Source organism: Anabrus simplex, chromosome 1 (genome assembly GCF_040414725.1).
Source record: "Anabrus simplex isolate iqAnaSimp1 chromosome 1, ASM4041472v1, whole genome shotgun sequence".
Taxonomy (NCBI): Eukaryota; Metazoa; Arthropoda; class Insecta; order Orthoptera; family Tettigoniidae; genus Anabrus; species Anabrus simplex.
The window spans coordinates 403833784-403852770 of record NC_090265.1 but is presented as its reverse complement, the minus strand read 5'-3'; the positions used below and the strand labels follow the sequence as shown (position 1 = coordinate 403852770).

Sequence of the window (18987 nt, the reverse complement as noted above, 5' to 3'; positions counted from 1 at the left end):
TGATGATAATGATGATGAATGATAGCATTACAGGGCAAGAAGAACTGAGAAAATGGAATTGCTCGTTGCTGATATTGATTTTATTAATGTATTTCCCAGAATTGTAATATGGTTTGCAGCAAAACAAACAGAAATTATTGCACATCTGCTGTCCATGTTTTCCTAGGATTAAAAAGAATTCATTTATTGTGTATAATAATAATAATAAATAATAATTGTTCTGGGATTTCCGTGGATCACAGAAGGATAAGAAGCACCTAGGTTGAATGGGTGGACAAGGAATTAACTAGAGTAGAACGTAACACAACAAATTTTGAAATGTTATTTCTTTCCTTTTTTTTTTTTTTTCCCTGAGTTTAAAATTGAAGAAATGGAAAATCTGAATGAATAACAACCATATAATGAGCTTGTCAGCTCTAACAATGTAGTGGACTTAGAAGTCCAAATATCAGGTATGAAACTTGAGAGAATTACAAATGTTAATTTGCACAGAAAAGAGCTGAATTGCTCTTGGCAGGTACAACATTTGCAAGAGCACGATTTGCTCCTATCATTTACACTACAGGGGAGTCTGTGCTCCATATATAGTCCAGCCTCACAAAGGGATCAATTTCACATGGCACACATACGTTCCACCTGACAACCTACAGGTTGCCCTCCATTTACAAATGTGGGCTTATCTATTGCTCAACAATTATATAATTTACTGTTCCACAAGGGAACTAACACCAGAAACACTTACTGAATAAACAGGAGCATGGTTGCCCATACTAAATGGCCTTAATGACAAAAGAAAAATGTTGGATTGTAACCAGCCATAAACAAAATGCAAGGAGGCAAAACACCTGCACTCCTTCTGGAAATAGTTAAAATCCTAAGTGGACTTATGGCCCAAAGAAATGGAGGCTAGTCTTTCACTAAAACCGGGGTTGCTAAATGAGAAACTAATGCCAAATAAGTATTAAGAAATTTAGAGGTTTAGAAACTTTAGTCACCCCATGCCAAGTTGAATGGGAACCAACTGAGGGTAATCACTCTTTGTTCCTTCACATTACATATTTCTCAGTAGGGAATAGAACAGAATCCTCAGACTTGCTGAAAATTGTACATTTAAATCACCAAATTTAGAAATTTACATTTAAAAAAAAGGTTGAAACCTTCCCCTCAAATTATCTCTTTGAACTATCACATGTCTATGAAAATTCTGCCATTACCGTGAGTCACTGGGCCTTCCTCACGTAGGTGCCTCCTGGTTCACGTCAATTCACCCTCCTCACACTGGAGCAGTTCAGACAATATGGCCGTAAAGCACCCAGCTTGTATAGTATTTTTAAGGGGAAGCTTCCAGAACTCTTTACTGATAGGCTGGATTCCTACAAACCTCCCAGTTTTAACTGACTATAGAAAATATTTACCAGTTTCTGATAAGTTGATTACGATTGAAGGAGGAACCAGCTGAAGTGTTGGGAATTTTGATACATAAACAAAACAATCTTCAAAACCTAAGGTCTGCCAACTGCAAAAATAAACATTCCTTTATGAATTAATTATAGTTGATTCCGCTTCAGGGAGCAATTAAACCGATGATAGAGATATCTAACAGTTGGAGACCAAAGTATCTTGTAATACACCAGTTCAAGTTTGTTTACATAGATAGCCTTAGAGAAGTCGCGCAGTTTAACTGGCCGGAGAAGGTGTTCCCCCAGTACAGACCTCTACCCCCTAAGGTTGTACAATGGGTTACAGCTTGAAATCTTAAGATACAGTAATTTTGAGAAAACATATAGAAGTTGGAGTTTCTGTTTACTGATAGAAGTTGGAGTATATGTTGGCTGAGAGTCCATTTTTGTTTTGTTTGTTTGTTTCGAATTATTGAAGCAGAGTAGTTCAGATAGCGTTGCCGAAGTAGCCCAAGTGCGGGCTGTACTGCCCAGAGTTGACGGCAAGTGTGGCCACCGTTGCCGATGTTTGGATGGGGTTGCTCGGACCCCTTGGTTACCCTGAAATACCATCCTCCCGATAAATTGAGGGCTGAAGCCAAGGTTGATGACAGCCAAAGACCAAGTAGCACGGTCCTGCCCAAGGATGGATTGGGAATTTGAGTCCAGCCTCTCGGCATCTCCCAATGATGACAGTCCCAAGGGAGGCAGTTTATCTGTATCTTAGTCGGAACAAGATGGGCCCATACCCCGTGTCGGCACCTCTCCCAGGTTGATATGATATGGCTTCGGATGAAAGCTGGGCACTGTAACATTCAATCTTGTGGCGACTAACTGTTTTTCAAACTGTAAGTTGAGGCGCTATCTATTGGTGAGGTGGCAGTCCCGATCTAGAGAGCCAGGGATAACAGTCAAGAGAATTTGTCACACTGACCATGTGTCGACTTGTAATTTGTGCAGACCTTCGGGCTGAGCAGCGGTCGCTTGGTAGCCCGAGACCCTTTAAGGCTGTAGTTTGGTTTATTTTAGGGGTGTTTTTTATATTATAATTATGCGCATTTATTTAATGAGATGTTTAGCCAAATTATTGATGGTTTTAATTCGTTCCTGGATTTTCAGTTTTCCCGTATCTTACGGTTTTTGCCGTTGGTCCCCAGAAACACTGAGACTCGACGTTCCACTATATTTGGAACGAAAAATCAATGTCTAGAGAAAAGGAATAAGGAATAGTACTGCCTTTTGGTTTGTCCATATAACCTGACCTGCTACTGCCATTTGGTTCGTTCGGATCACAACTTCCATATCTCTGTCGTTTACTTACAACAGTTTTGTTCATTGTGTCAAGTTACCACAATGTTGTATTTACACGTCCTGGATTCAAAGTAATACCAATTGGGTTGTTCATTTAGGTACATTTTAATTACCTAGTAAATACTTCTCATGTGGATGATTAGCTCAGTGGCTTAGCTGCTGGCTTCCCACCCGGAAGACTGAGGTTCGATTGTGGGTTGAGATTTTCATCTCAAGAATCGCGTGACGTCAGGAAGGGCATCCGATCTTAAATTCCCGGCCAAAACCAAAATGATCCTCAGTGGCTCCAAGGACCCCAGAAATAACTGGGATAAGCTGAAGAAAGTTTACTATAGTGTATAGGCACCAAAAATTGTTTTTATGTTATAACTCGAAAACCCTGGGTGATGGAAAAGTTCTGTTAAAAGATTTGAAATCAGCACAAAAAAGTCAGAAACACCTATTGTTTTCCTTGTAACAAAAATAAGTTCAAATTTTGTCGACCAGTGTTCTTATTCTTATTAAACCAGTTTTTGTACCAGTCATATTCCTTGCTCCATCTGTTGTTATACTATAGATGTCAGTCCATTCCATCCTAAATTGAGATCCTTCGATGTTTCACTCGGTTGTTGAAACAAATTCTTGTCTGTTGTAATTCCATAGATGCTTTGTAAAGATACCTGTTCCTCAGTAATTTCCCTTGCTTAGTCCCTACCACAAATAAAAATTAAAAGTTGTTCTGTATTCATTCAAAGCCAGTGAAAAGCATTTGAATGATTTGATTTTTCACGCAGTTGTGATTCACAGATTAGCCCCATGTTCTTCTGTTCTAAACATTGTGAACATTGTGCTCCGCAATAAGCTGACAGAATTTATCAATTGTTCTTTTTTGCAACACATTTCTTTCATTTTGGAAATAATACAAATCTTCACAAACTTCCTATCAGTAAAGGGTTTCCCTATTGTGGCTAATAAATTTGCAACTGTCATAACTAGCGCGAACTGCAACTATATTTTCCTCGATATATTTCATGAACATTTGCTTTTGAACAATGAGTACATTAACTTTTAAATCTTTCCTTCCATAATACTCTATCGTATTTATTTTATACTGATTTGTGCTTGATGTCATAGTGATGACTGATTTCTTCATTAAAAACTGAAATATTTGCTGTACATATCAAATTTGTCACTTTTCCACTATTCTCTATACAAAAATAATAATGTCAATTTTTCTTAAAACATTGCACTCACCGCCTGCTTCTCTACGTTTAGAAAGGGACATTTTCACAAACAAACTAAATATTCAGATGCCTTTAAATATCAGTAGTTAGAAGGAATGTTTGTTCACAGTTAATCAAAATCAACCTCCTAAAACAATTTCAAGGTGTAAACTGGCTATTTCCTGTAGATGTTCCAAGATAGCTAGATGTAATCCCCAGTGGAATGCAGCAAGCTGATCTCCTTTCCCTGTAAATTAAAAGAAAGTTCTTGTTCACTTGTTTTTTGGTCTCTATGAAAATCATACACTAAAACTTAAGCCCATTACCAAACCTCGTCCAGGGAGCCACATACAGTAAAATGCCTTTGCTGGCCATTTGTTGATCACCCCTGGTTTAGAGGTGTGAAGCAGGAAAAAAAAAAGTAAACAAACCAGTCATGGGTTTCTTCTTCTTTTCCCTTTATTCCTGGGGTCTCTAAAAGTTCCTTTTAGCGTCGATCTCGAAGATCTTTTGCTACCATGCGTTTTCCTTCGTCCCCACGTAGTTATACATGCTCCCTTCATAAAGTTGCAGGTCCTCCTTATAGGGTCTTCTTGGATGTTTCTTCTCTCTTCACCAGGTAGTCCCAGTGTGGAGATTCTGATTCTTCCCAGCACCTCACATTCAAAGAGTATGTGTTCAGCTGATTCTTCCGCATTGTTACATTTCCTACATGTATGTATGTTCAGTCAGTCAGCGCTAACGCAGCTCTGCCATCAGCTGTCATAGATGGCCTAGGCATCACTGAAGAGGCGTACTAGGGAAATGAGTGAGGTAGTTTCCCATTGCTTTCCTCACCGAGCCAGAGTTACTATTACATATCGGTCTGCCAAGCCCACTGAAATGCATACACCAACCGACCCTATGAGAAACATTTTTACACCATTCATAGCAGGGACTGGCTGCATAAGGAGTGGAATTACTAGCATCGCTCATACCTCAGTCACTTTCATTTTGTCAAAGCCAACGATAAGACAGAGAAATGTGAAAGTAACAAAAATGCTCTAGCCTATACCAGAAGACATAGTGCACTGTAAACACTAGGTCCTGCCAGCAAAGGCATATTTCGTACATACATTGTCTCTTATTACTCCAATTTTATGTAGGTTCTTTTTTAAGATGGCAGTGTTCAATCAGCAATCCTACTACCCATCTTATATTTTCTCTGCTGAGTTCCAGCAGTTCCTTAGTATGCTTCTTATTTGGGCTCTTTATTAGTTCTTTTGCAAGCCTGCACACTGGAGCATTTTACCAGTTATCCATTTGTTTCTTTTGCACCCATTTACCTATCTATAGTCGGGCTTGTCTATAAGAGATGCCACATACTGGTTCTGGGCCCACAAAAGGTGTTTCTGACCCTTTTCTTGCCAGTTTCTGCTGTTTCATTACCTTCTATGCCTGCATGTCCAATTACCCATATTAACAACATTGTACTCTGAGAGCTTCAGGAGAAGTGTATGACAATACCAAACAATTTTGTATGTAATCCGGACAGCTTCAAGTGCTTTATTGGCTGCTTGGCTATCTGTAAATATGAAAATATTCTTATCTTTGTAGTTCATTTTCAGGTTTTCTTCAAGGCATGTAATGATGGCTATCACTTCAGCTTGGAAAACTGTAGTGTGTCTGCCTAGACTCATTTGGATTGATCTCTCAGGTCTTTTGCTGTTGATCCCTCCTCCTGTTCTCATCTCAGTCCTTGAGCCATCTGTCCACCACACAATATCTTCCCTACGAGTTTTCCATCTGTTAATGTCCCAGTCTTCCTTTTTTGTTATCTGGGTCTCAAATGGTTTCTCAAAGATATACTTTGGAATCATATGATCAGCTGGCATGTGTAAAACTTCCCCTGTTATTACTCTGTTTATTTTACAGCGTCCAAGATTGGGCCTTTGAGCCTTCCAGCATACATTTTGCTCCAATCTATATGAGTTCATTCTATCCTGCCCCTCTATAAAGTTACTTAATGGAGGGAGATCTAGTAGGGTATTCAAGGCTTCTGCCGGTGTAGTTTTCATTGCCCCAGTTATGGCTATACGTTCCATTCTCTGAAGGTTATTTAGTTTGCTACTGACACTTCCTTGACTTACTTTCTCCCACCAAATGATTTGCTGGATAGGTCATCAGTGGTCTAATGTTTATTGTGTATATCCACATTACCATTGCTGGCTTTAGACCCCATTTTGTCCCGACTGCCCTCTTGCATGCATACAATAGATTCTTAGCTCGGGTTATGTTTCTATGTGAAGATTCCAGGTTAACTTTTTGTCTAATATTATGCCTAAGTGTAACACTTGTTCTTCCATATAGATTTCTTGCCCAAAGAGCTTCAGTGTTCTCGTCCCCTCTAATTTCTTCCTTCTTGTGAAAGGGACCAATGTTATCTTGCTCAGGTTGACTGTGAGTTGTTCTTCCCGACACCAGTTCTCCAGAAGGTTAAATGACCTTTGCATGAGGTCCTGGATGACACTCATCACCTTACCTCTTACCACAATAACTAGATCATCTGCATATCCTTGTGTATAAAATCCCTGTTCATTGAGCATGACAATGATTTTGTTCACCACAAGGTTCCACAGCAGAGGAGAAAGGACTTCTCCTTGCACACAACCTAGGGTGGCTCTAACCGTTAGCATCTCATCAGAGTTGCCTTTATTTTCCTCCCGTCTAACATGGATCTAATCCATTTTACGACAGTCTTGCTCACCCTACTCTCTTCAACAACTTTAATCATTGAGATGTAGATTGTGTTACTGAAGGCTCCATCTGTGTCTAAAAATGCTGCCAGAGCTATTTCTTTGTATTCTAGGCTTTCCTCTAGTTTGCAAACCAAATGATGTAGTGCTGTCTCAGTGGATCTACCAGGTCTGTACGCAAACTGATTTTCATGTAAGGTTGAGTTCAGTTGCACCGTTTTCCGGATGTATTTATCCATTATCTTCTCCATTGCTTTTAGCATGAAGGGGTTTAAGCATAATGGTCTATAGGCTCTGGCTTGGGCATAATTTGCCCTTCCAGGCTTTGGTATAAATACCACTTCGGCACGTACCCCAGAGCTAGACTTGCTCTAAAAAGGTCTGTCAGGGCCTTGATGATTATCTCCCGTCCTTCCTGCATGAGTATTGGGAGTATCTCATCTGGCCACAGAGCCTTTATGAGCTGGAATGTGTTAATTGCCCACCTCACATGGTTAGGCTTAATTGATCGGTTGGCACAGTTCCAATCTGCTCTTCATGGTCTGGCCTCTGTTTCAACCATATCTTCCCCTTCTACTTCCTCAGCCCCAGGAAAATGACAAGCTAGCAACTCCTCCAGCATCTCCTTTCCCGTCTGAGTGTATGTTCCATGGGTTTTTTCCAGCATTCCCACTTGATTTATATCTACCTTTTTAAGAACCTTTTGGAGCCTTGCTGCTTCAGTGTTTGATTCCACTTTCTCGCAAAATAGTCCCCAAGAGTTCTTTTAGCTCTTTGTATCTCTAGGTTATACTCAGTGATTTTTCTATGATATACTGTACATCCCACGTGCCATCTCTTGATGATATTTTATACAATGTTCTAACCTCTTTCTTCATTTTGGCTAGATTGTTATTACACCACCTTTCTTTTCTCTGAGGGGACAGTTGTCATGGTATGAGGCTAAAATGGCTTCATCCAATTCCCTCCGTCCCCTTACATTCGTTTGAATCTTTTGTACAGCCTGCCCTAGAACTTCTGTATATCCATACCAGTTCGTTCTTTAAGGATCTCGGTACAATTCAATATCACATTGCCTCGCATCTATCACAAATTGGATATGCTGGTGGTCTGCCAAGAATGATTCCTCCAGCACCTTCCAATCCTTAATGAAGTTTGACATATGCATGGTGCTCAATGTGATATCTACTACCTCTTGACGATTCTTATTTATGACTGTCGGTATATTTCCTAGGTTTAGATTTATCAAGTCTGATCTAATAAAAAACTCTAGTAAAGCCTCATCCTTGCATTGCAGTTGGTACTGCCCCATGCAGTGTGATGTGCATTTGCATCTGCTCTGAGTGCTAGGTGTTCACTTTTCCTCTTTGCTCTGCAAATCAATTCTTCAACGTCTTCCGATGGAGGCGGATCCGTTGAGTTCTATGGAAGGTACGCAGAGCCTATTGTTATTTCTATGGGACCTTCCCAATTTCCAAGTTTTATCTCGGCTGCTACTAAATCCCTTGAACAATGTTCCTGTAACAGAAGACATTTTAATTTTCTGCTCACAAATAAACATGTTCCAGGCATATTTGATGTACAGTAGTATCATACATTAGCTTACCTCCAGATTCCGTCAGTCCTGCTACTCTGCCCATAACTACCCATGGCTCTTGTATAAGAGCTACGTCAATAGCTTCGGACTTGAACTTTCTGACGAAATTGGCAACAGCTGCCTTTTTATATTGACGGTTGGCCTGAAGAACTTACAGCACCATCCTTGCCAATGCTAGGTTTTGTTTTTACCTTAATTACTTGAAATTTGATCTGCCCAAGTCCAAGCTTGTGAGCCAAAACAAATAAAGAAATGGCAATAGAAGCTCCAGTAGAGCAGGCTGCTACCACAAGCAAATCAGGAATGTCCGTAGAGACAGAACTGAAGATTTCTGCATCGAAAATCAACAGATTATATATCGACAGACCACCTTGCAACAGCGCATACTACAAGGAAAGGAAAAGAGCGAGGAAAGAAGCTAAAATAGCGGCTGGAACTTGGAAGGAGAAGAAGCCAAGGAACAGGGATCGGCGAGAGGCTATCCCTCTGACAACGTCCCTCTGACTTCTGTCTCCATTTTTCCATCTTGGGCTTGCTCCTGGATCTGCTCTGCTGGAGCTTCCATGGCTTCCCTTGATGTCTGAGTTTTTGAAAAGGGGTTCTTTTTGAGAATCCATGTTTTAATCAGTCATAGTGTCCTGAGCGTCGTTCTCACCATCCGTGATGAGGCATACAGCCAGACATCGTCCTCCCGCAACTCAGGCTCTCCGTAGCAGAATCCACACCTCTCAGTCTTCCATACAGCGGTCCGCCCCTGGCCCGAATCTAGCCAGGTTTGTTCCCCCTTCAGTAGGCCTACTCACATGGTTTCCACTTGGCATTCCTATGTCTGAGTTTACAGACATGATTCTCCCCCTAGGTTGGGTTCGCCCCATTCCCAACCTGCGGCTCGTCCAGGCTACGTAGAGCAAAGTGATGTGTTGGTTACAGCACCCTGCAGTGAACAGTCACCTCAGTCACCAACACCACTTAACCTGAACCACCGTATCACCCATGTGCAGGAACCATAGATGCCTCTCTAGCATGTGTGGGCGAGGCTTCCACTTCCAAGCCTTGGCTTGGGCTAGTAACAATCACAGTGCCTCAAGATGTTTTCTGGCAATACCTGTTTTTGGTTCGCGAGAGGGTATTTTATTTCCCTCAGATCCGCCAGACTAATACGGAGGGCCCCCCTATCCGCCACCAGGGACGTGCCCGATAGAACAGGTAAGAAAATCCCCAAGGGGAGTCGGGTTTATTTGCCTTCAGAGTTTTGCTGCTGGGATGGAACTTTTGGCAATGTTTGATATCACTAATATGCCGCATTTAAAACACCATTTCATTTGGTTTATGACACCTGAGCCTTCAAGATTAATCTTTTTTGAATGAATTACTTCGTATGAAAAGTGCTTACTGATTATTATGTTGTATAATTAAAAATTAGTTTTCTCTATTCCCTGGAAAAAATGACAGTCGATTTTTTCCCTGGATCCTTCATTTATTGATAATGCATTCAAAGACCTTCCCTGTAAGCTCAAAGTCCGATTGGATGGTAATTAACACATTTGGCAGGTCTTCCCTTCCCAGTGCAGTCTCAGTTGAGTAGTTTGCTTTTTTTTTTTTTTTTTTTTTCTAATTGGCTTTACATCGCACCAACACAGGTTTTATGGCGACGATGGGATGGGAAAGGGCTAGGAGTGGGAAGGAAGCAGCCACGGCTTAATTAAGGTACAGCCCCAGCATTTGCCTGGTGTGTAAATGGGAAACCATGGAAAACCATATACAGGGCTGCTCCCAGTGGGATTCAAACCCAGTTTGCATTTTCATTAATGTACAAGGACACTTCAAAAAGTAAGTTACACTAGCTCGCCGCGAGAGCACTCTGTGTGTCGTGACCGTGGCCAATGCGGAGCAAGCTACAGTAAATGCTGACACATCCGATAGGAAGTTTGGTGTGGTATCCTGTCGTGTTGTATGTGCAGAGCGGGCTAGGCTCAATGGCGCGTCAGCGTCAACTGGATGTTCATTCCAAATTGGAGGTGCGTGCAACGATCAGATTTCTATGGGCTAAACGGCTCAATTGCACGGACATTCATCATGAAATCACTGCTGTATATGGTGAGCATGCAATTTCTCGCCCAGGGATTGTAAAGTGGTGTAAGCAATTTAACGCTGGACGCACGGATCTCCCGGACGTGTATCACGAAGGCAGGCCCGCAACATCCAGTACCATTGCAAATGTTGACTGTGTGGATGGGATCATTAGAGAGAATAGGCGCATAACAGTGCAGGAAATTGCCAGCATGCTAAACATTTCATATGGCAGTGTGTTCTCCATTGTTCACCAACACCTTGAATTTCGTAAACTGTGTTAAAAAACGGGTCCCATGTCTGCTCACCGATGTTCACAAGGGACAATGTTTCCAAACGTCACTAGCATATTTTCAATGGTATTCTGTGGAGGGCAACAAGTTTCTGCTGCTAATCATCACAGGGGATGAAATGTGGGTCCACCACTTCACCAACGAAACAGAGATCCTCGATGGAATGGGTGCACACCCCATCACCACCACGAAGGAAGGCCAAGGTCCAACCTTCAGCAGGAAAGGTAATGGCGACAGTGTTCTTTGACATAGAGGGTGTGGTACACGTGGAATTTATGCCAAAAGGCACGACAATCAAGTCGGCTTTGTATTGTCAATCGTCGAGCCGATTGTGTAAGGCAATTACAGAAAAGCGGTAGGGATAATTGAGCACCGGTGTGATTTTGTTGCACAGTAACATTACACCTTGGGCGGCTCACCAAACGTGCGAACTGTTGCAGCGATTCAAGTGGGAGGTATGGCAACATCATCCATGTAGTCCAGACTTAGCGTCATGCGATTATCATGTTTTTGGTAAGTTGAAAGAGGATCTCGGTGGACAACAATTCCGAAATGATGAGCAGGTGAAAGCTGCTCTCTACAGGTGGTTACATAGCGCTGGAGGAGAGTTCTATGCATCTGGAATCGAAAAGTTGGTTAACCGTTCCGAGAAATGTTTACAGTCTCTTCGGGACCAAGTGGACAAGTGAACTTGCATTGTATGTTTTCATGGCCATGTTGCCTATGTATAGGTGGTTTCATGAATGGCCATACTTGGAAGTGTAACTTACTTTTTGATTTGCCCTCGTAATAGCTATAGTGTAGGTGCTCACTAAGGGAGGGTTTTTGGATATTCCGTTGCTAAGGGGATGAAAAGGGTTGTGAATTGCTGAAATGAACATATCAAGGTCTCAAAACTTAAAAATTTACAGACGTATAAATTGATATTCATGTCGGTTGGTATTTTGGTTTTGTTACAACTTTTCTGTTTGTATTTTATAGGAATGAAGCTAAAGAAGATGCATATAAAAGAGTGATCAACAAGTTCGAAAGCAACAATGAAAATTTGGTAAAGGAAAATCTTACCTTAGCTGGCATATTGTATCGGCTGACTTCTGACCTGGCATTAGTTGTCGATGGTTACAATGGCCTCATGGTGAGTATTCAGAAGAGTCCTCATAAACACTGTGGCAGTAAATAGCATCCTGTTCATCATAAATTATTGTGGTTTCACTCTTTGCTTACGTAACTTCTGCTGATGACCTAGATGTTAGGTCCCTTTAAACAACAAGCATCATCTGATGTGGTATCTGATTCCAGAGTGTGGCCTGTAGATGTTGCAGTTGAAAAATTTCAGCTTCTTAGTATAGGCTGTCTGTTTCCTTGAATTCTCCCCACATTGCAAGGACTGCTTTTCTGTGTGCTGAATGAAGTTATCTTTAGGATCACATAGTTAGGCTAGCACTATCCCTCATGGCTTCACCCACGATTGTTTTAATTTAAACTAACTCCTGTTTAACGCTGGGATAGTTAGAACAATATCATTCGCTTCTTTTTCATCTTCACTGACAAAATAAATTTGTAGAAGCTGAGATTTTTCTTCTGAATCTAATAACATTATAAACTTGACCTTACACTTGGAAAATTAGCATAAAACAGTTTTCTCCAATCTGATCACCACCGAAAGATGTTATCTGAAAACAGCCATCGTATTATCGAATGCGATGCCCCCTCTTACAATTATTATCCCAACTAACAAGGGGAACCCACCCGATTTTCCAGAAACTTCGCTTAACGAAAGTGGGGTGAAAATAAGCAAACACAATTGTTCGGCTTATCCGTAGACATTTGGGCATTTCCGAGAAAATGACTAGAAGTTCTTGACATGCGTTATGTGCCTTTTAGAGCATAATTCATCTGACACGGTGGCACAGTGCCTATCGGCGTGGCTTCACACTTTTGATCCCTGTGTTCAAATCCCAAGATTTTTTCTTTTGTTTCGGGTATCTATTTTTGTCCATAGACATGTACATGAATGTTTCTTATCAAGTTAGTGAATACAAGGGTATTATGTTGATTGTAAAATTACAACTGGGTTTCACAATATGTCTTATGTATTTATTTTATATTATACTAGCTGATGTACTCGTGCTTCGCTACGGAATTCTAAATTTTATACAGAATTCTAGGTTAGGTAGTGTAAACGTTGTGAGCAAGATTGTATTAAGTTGCATAGCTCTTAACGTTGCCCTAGAAGCACGACGGGCAAGTCACCAATGTCTTTTCTCATATGAAGACTGGGTTGGGTAATTTTCATTGTAATGGTAGGCCAGCTTGCCTACCGTCAGTCACAATCTGGTTGGGGAGTTTTCATTGTAATGGCAGACACTCACTCTCCGCCTGCCTTTATAGATTCTCAGAAAGATTCTCTTACTGGTTTTCCCAACTGAAATGAACATGCGTCATTACAATGACGTCAGTAGGAATGGCGCGATTAAAAGCAATGCCTTCATATGAAATACTAGATCAAATGAAAAATCACACATTTTCTCACTTTTAACGAACAGTAGTATGCTGCCGAACTAACAGTCCAATGCTGCAGAGCTGGAATAACCAAGACGCAGACATCCATGATCCGTGAACAATCTTCTTCCTTTTTACGGGGGTGGGGGGGAGTCAAATAGTGAATAGTCCCGGGGCAAAAACTATGCCCGTTTACTTACCTATTTTCTGGGAGTACCCGATGAGTCGGAAAATCTCAATTCACTACACTGGCGGGGGAAAGAACTATCTGACGTGGACGCAATTTTTCCTCCAAGCCAGAGAAGAAACCACATCTTCGCTGCTAATTTGGAATAAAAATAATGTAGATTTAATGAAAGTGAAGAGAAAGAAGCTTTTCCTAAGAAACGGCTCTTTCAGGGTTGAATTTTGAGTTATTTAGTGGATTGTGGTAGTATAATTTGGAATAGGGCTTAATTGCAATTCCAGACCAGTTCATACTACTACTCCTACTACTACTAACTGAGTCTCTGACTTAAGTGCGCACACTGCTCTTTCAAAACAGTGCGTCAGAGTAGGTATCGAATACTATGATGAACCAATGTGTTACGTATCAGCAGTATCAGAAAATGTATGAACCATAAGAGACAAAGAACATTACAACAAACAATGGTCAGTGTAATGTTATTGTTGATCTATGTTATGCGCTTTCGATATTGTAGGCCCTCACATTATTGTCTTCTGGTTCTGAAATACCACTCTTATCATAGTCGATACGGTAAAACTGAATAAAACATAAATGATCGGAAATTATATTCTTTATAACTTTTGTTATGTAGTACTTTTCCATAGGACCAAGAGCACAGGTGTTTAAAAATTGAATTTTAGGTGCCTTCCCCATAACTATCATTTTACCCAGGGTGAATAAAATTGTTTATAGCTTAAAATGTAGTTTCTTATTCCCGGTTCTATATACGGATTTTCATTAAATTCTGTTTACCCATTTTGTCGGGGCTCGGCGTTGATATGGACTTAGCAACAAAAATCCAAATTCATGAATATCTCTGTTATCATAGCCGGTACGGTAACAATGCATAAGACGTAAATGATCAGAAATTTAATTCTATATAACTTTAGTTATTTAGTATGTATCGATATGACCACTAATAATATAAATATTTGAGGATTGAATTTTAGGCCTTCCCCTCAACTACCATTTCACTCACCGTGAATAAAATAATTTATAGCCTAGATTGTAGCGGCTCACTCCCCGACTCTACATACCGATTTTTATTAAATTCTCTTCAGCCGTTTTCTAGGGATGCGTGTACATACATACATACATACATACATACATACAGACAGACAGACAGACAGACAGACAGACAGACAGACAGACAGACAGACAGACAGACAGACAGACAGACAGACAGACAGACAGACACAGACAGAAATTACGGAAAAGTAAAAACTGCATTTTCTTGTTACTGTGGACATGATCAATACAGAAATACCATTCTTTTCCAATTCTGAGCAATGTACAGACAAAACTCTTATTTTATATATATAGATTTTCAGGGATTACTTTGTTTTGTAAGTTCATTCTTATATTAACGCATCAGGGAGATTTGGTGCAATCCCTTGGATGATACCAATCATAAAAGCATTCGAAACAGAAATTTTGCACACCACAAGTATTGCACAAAGGCAGTTTCTGAATGAGAACGTCACTCTGGAAAGAAACGTTGTTAACATTACTGAAGATTTCACGTGTTGGCAATAAGTTTGCGACAGACCCTGCATAACGGATCACTTTTCCAAAAACTGGTGCTTGAAGTTGATTATGAATCAGTGCATAGATTTTTATTGTTTCGTGCCTAATCATGATATCCCTTTGTTGTGCAATGAGTGTAGAATGATTGATGTTTTAATATTCATTTACCAGGCAGAACATTAATAGACGAGGACAATAATATTTCAAAATGCATTGAACAAAACGATTTGTGTAGTAATTGTCAATGGAAAATGGTAAATAAACGGGAAAAAAGGAAAAAAAAACCCACAATTCATCGGGATTTGTAACAGGGCGCAAAAGCCAATGTGCCACCATGTCAGTTGAACTTGCTACATGCTAATGGGCACTTAAAGCATGTTGGAAACTTAGACCGTCATTTTCTCGGAAACTGTTGAATGTCTATGGGTAAGCCGAAACAACAGCTCTTTCGCCAAGCAAAGTTTCTGGCAAATAGGGTTGTTACACTTGGCGGGTTCCCCTCTTAAGTCACCATTGACCTCTTAACCGGGTGTGAAGAGTTAATTTGTCTACCAATAGTTTTTACTCAATCAGGTAATGACGAGTTAACTCTTCTAGTCTTCAAAAAAACCGAGCTCGATAGCTGCAGCCGCTTAAGTGCGGCCAGTATCCAGTAATCGGGAGATTGTGGGTTCGAGCCCCACTGTCGGCAGCCCTGAAGATGGTTTTCCGTGGTTTCCCATTTTCACACCAGGCAAATGCCGGGGCTGTACCTTACTTAAGGCCACGGCCGCTTCCTTCCAATTCCTAGGCCTTTCCTATCCCATCGTCGCCGTAAGACATATCTGTGTCGGTGCGACGTAAAACAAATAGCAAAAAAAATAGTCTTCAAAAACTGTTATCTGCTGGGCAGGACGTATTATCTCATCTCTTTTTGTTGCTGAGTGTAGTTCTATGATTCCCTTGGGATGTTGATGGATTCCAGACTTGCTGCACCATACTGCGCTGCAACATTCACGGCATTTTCTTCCGTACTGCTAAGCGTGCTCGTTTGGATGATGAAGCTGTTCATCATCTCATTGATTCAGATGACAAATTAGGTAACAGCTCTTTGGATAGAGAGGATAATACAAGTGGTAAAACTCACAGTGAGCTTGCTTCTGTGCTGTTGTACTGTAAATAGAAACGTATTGAAAAAAAAAAAAAAAGGAACTTTTTCTTTTAGGAAAAGGTAATGATCATGAATATGACTTTCAATAAATGAAACTCAAATATTGATAATGAATTATTTATTTGCATCATTTCACAGAGCATGTTTGACGACCAAGGTCTACGGTAACGACTAATATGACATCGTTGACGGTACACTTTCTATTTCAGTACACACTATTTATACAAATCCACAGCTGCAGCACCTTTGGTGACCAAAGCCTGGTAACAACTCATGCGACGTCACTTCCGTCTCGCTTTTTGTCGTGTTATGCAAATTTTTGGAATACCCCCAGCCATAAAACATATTCTTGTCTAAATAATTTTGAATATTGTCTTACACTTCTTTTTGTAACATCATGCATAGTACAGTCCTTACACAGCCCGGGCAGCCGGGTCCCCTCGACTCTGTCTTCCTCGCTGGAGAACCACTGATAATGACAGACAAGTTTAAATATCCTGGATAAGTCATAACAACTAATGGTAATAACGATGCAGGTATGAAGCACCGGTTCAATGTTAGTTGTATGAAATGGCAGTTTCTTACTGGTGTTCTGTGTGATAAGCAGATACCAGTAAAATTAAAGGGCAAAGTGTACAAAACAACTGCCCGACCAGCCCTCTTGTACGGCTCCGAATGTTGGGCAAGGCAGAAAAATCATGACCAGTGAATTCATGTCACAGAGATGCAGATGTTGCAATGGTTGGCGGAAGTCACTGCATGACAGAGTGCGCAATGAGCTCTCCCTGTGGGTGGAGGCGGTAGAACAACACCCACGGTATCCCCTGCCTGTCGTAAGGGGTGACTAAATAGGGCCCCAGGGGCTCTGAACTTTGGAGTGTGGGTTGGTAACCATGGGGCCCTAAGCTGAGTCCTGGCATTGCTTCCATTTACTTGTGCCAGACTCCTCACTTCCATCTATCCCATCCGACCTCCTGTGGACAAGCTCTTGTTCTTTTCTAATCCCGATGATATTAGTGCACTCAAGGCCTAGGGAGTCTTTCGTTTTCATGTCCTTCATGGCCCTTGTCTTTCTTTGGCCAATACCTTCAGTTTTCGAAGTGTTGGATCCCTTCAATTTTTTCTCTCCGATTAGATTTATATAGAGGATGGTTGCCTAGCTGTACTTCTTCTTAAAACAATAATCGCCACCACCACTACGCAATAAGCATGTGCGAGGATCTTTCAAAGTTGTGCCCATGAGCGACAAGATGAAGGAAAAGCAGCTCTGCTTTTATGGTCATCTAAGTTGAAAAGTGAACACCATTTAGTACAGAAAGCTCTTGCCATCGAACAGACTCTCTGAGTCAGAAGAATAAGAAGAAAGTACAGTACAGTCCTTTAATTTTAATTTTTACTGCATTTCTTGCTAAATTGTTACAAGGCAAATTCATATAGTGTAATAATGTACTTTATTATAATAGTGGCATCGTTTTATTGGTTTTTACTTAGTGTCAGACGTAGTCCCATTATAATGTAATTGGAAGAAGTCGAATCAAATATTGAATTATGGTTTGAATTACCAGAAGCAAATTAAAAGAAATCCCTTTTTTCCTTTGCAAAAATCAAATGTTCATAAATATATATCTTGATCATGGCCATCCATCAACAGCTACTAATTTCAGATGACCACCAGCCATAGGTAACATTGTCCATTCGTCCACCCACCCACCCACCCACCCCTCCCTTACATCATAGCCTGCACGGTTGCTAGGTTGACAATACCATCACATGTTTCATGACACTAACTTCCACAATACAGATTTTCAGATGACCCCCAGCCATAAGATATATTTGTGTCAAAACAGGCAAGACTAGACAACTCATCTTCTGGAAAGGCATGCATGCACAATGGGCAAGATAAGTTCTTTGGCTTTCACAGAAGAGAAATGGGCATGACTAAATAACTAGTTTTCAGTCAAAATACAAATGTTTGTTTCCCAGTTAAAAGGTTAAAGAGGTAGTTGTACTCACAGTATAGGTAACAATTTCTTAGAGAGGATGGTGTAGATATCTCATTTTGTAATGAAGTATCTGCATCATCTGATTTTGTGATAGAAATTTGTATTCAGTCATTTGCATCCCTTGCAAGATGAACTTCGACAAATGAAGAAATTGTATTTTAGGTATTTACAGTATATGAAGCCAACGGCCGTAGCCGTGTTGAAACACCGGATCCTGTGAGATCTCTGAAGTTAAGCAACATTGGGCGTGGTCAGGAGTTGGATGGGTTGCCACGCGCTGTTGGTGGGGGGTAAGGGAATGGAGGAGCGGAAAGGAACTGGCCACCCTACCGCACGTAAACTCCAGCTCAGGAACACCTCTACGGAGGTTCGGACCTGCCTTCGGGCAGAACAACCCTTACCTTGCAGTATATGAAGAATGTTTTAGTGCAAAAACAAAGTTGTCTTTTACTATGCGGCCATGAAAATCAGAATAAGAAAGGTAGCCTAAATTTCAAATATGCCTGTTCAATCCACCGCACCCCTTGTTAAATCAGATTTCAAAATTTCAGAAATTGTATTTTAGGCATTTATATGAAGAATGTTTTAATGCAAAAACAAAGTTTTATTTTGCAGCCAATGAAATCAAAAATGTTGTTAAACCCTCCGCACCCCTTGCAAGTCAAATTTCAGAAAATGCAAAAATTGTATTTTAAGTATTTGTATGAAGAATGTTTTAGTGCAACAATGAAGTTTATTTTATTTTGCAACCAAGGAAATCGTAAAAATTTAAATTTTGAATGTACGTTTACTCGACCCTTTGCACCCCTTTTAAGTTGAATTTTAATAAATGTAGAAGTTGTATTTTAGGTATTTATATAGAGAATGTTGCCGGGCAGAGTGGCTCTGATAGTTAAGTCACTGGCCTTCTGACCCCAACCTGGCAGTTTCGA

At 40.6% G+C, this 18987-nt stretch overlaps 1 protein-coding gene across 7 annotated transcripts in view; it reads left to right on the top strand.

Annotated features, from left to right (window-relative positions):
* Nucleotides 1-18987, top strand: part of LOC136856852 (afadin- and alpha-actinin-binding protein A) — a 195056-nt gene that overhangs the window by 71866 nt on the left and 104203 nt on the right. For all 7 annotated transcript variants that reach the window (XM_067135046.2, XM_067135041.2, XM_067135043.2 and 4 more), the window contains one exon: nt 11629-11782. In XM_067135046.2, coding sequence (XP_066991147.2) covers nt 11629-11782 — 154 coding nt within the window. The remainder of the gene's footprint in view (nt 1-11628; nt 11783-18987) is intronic.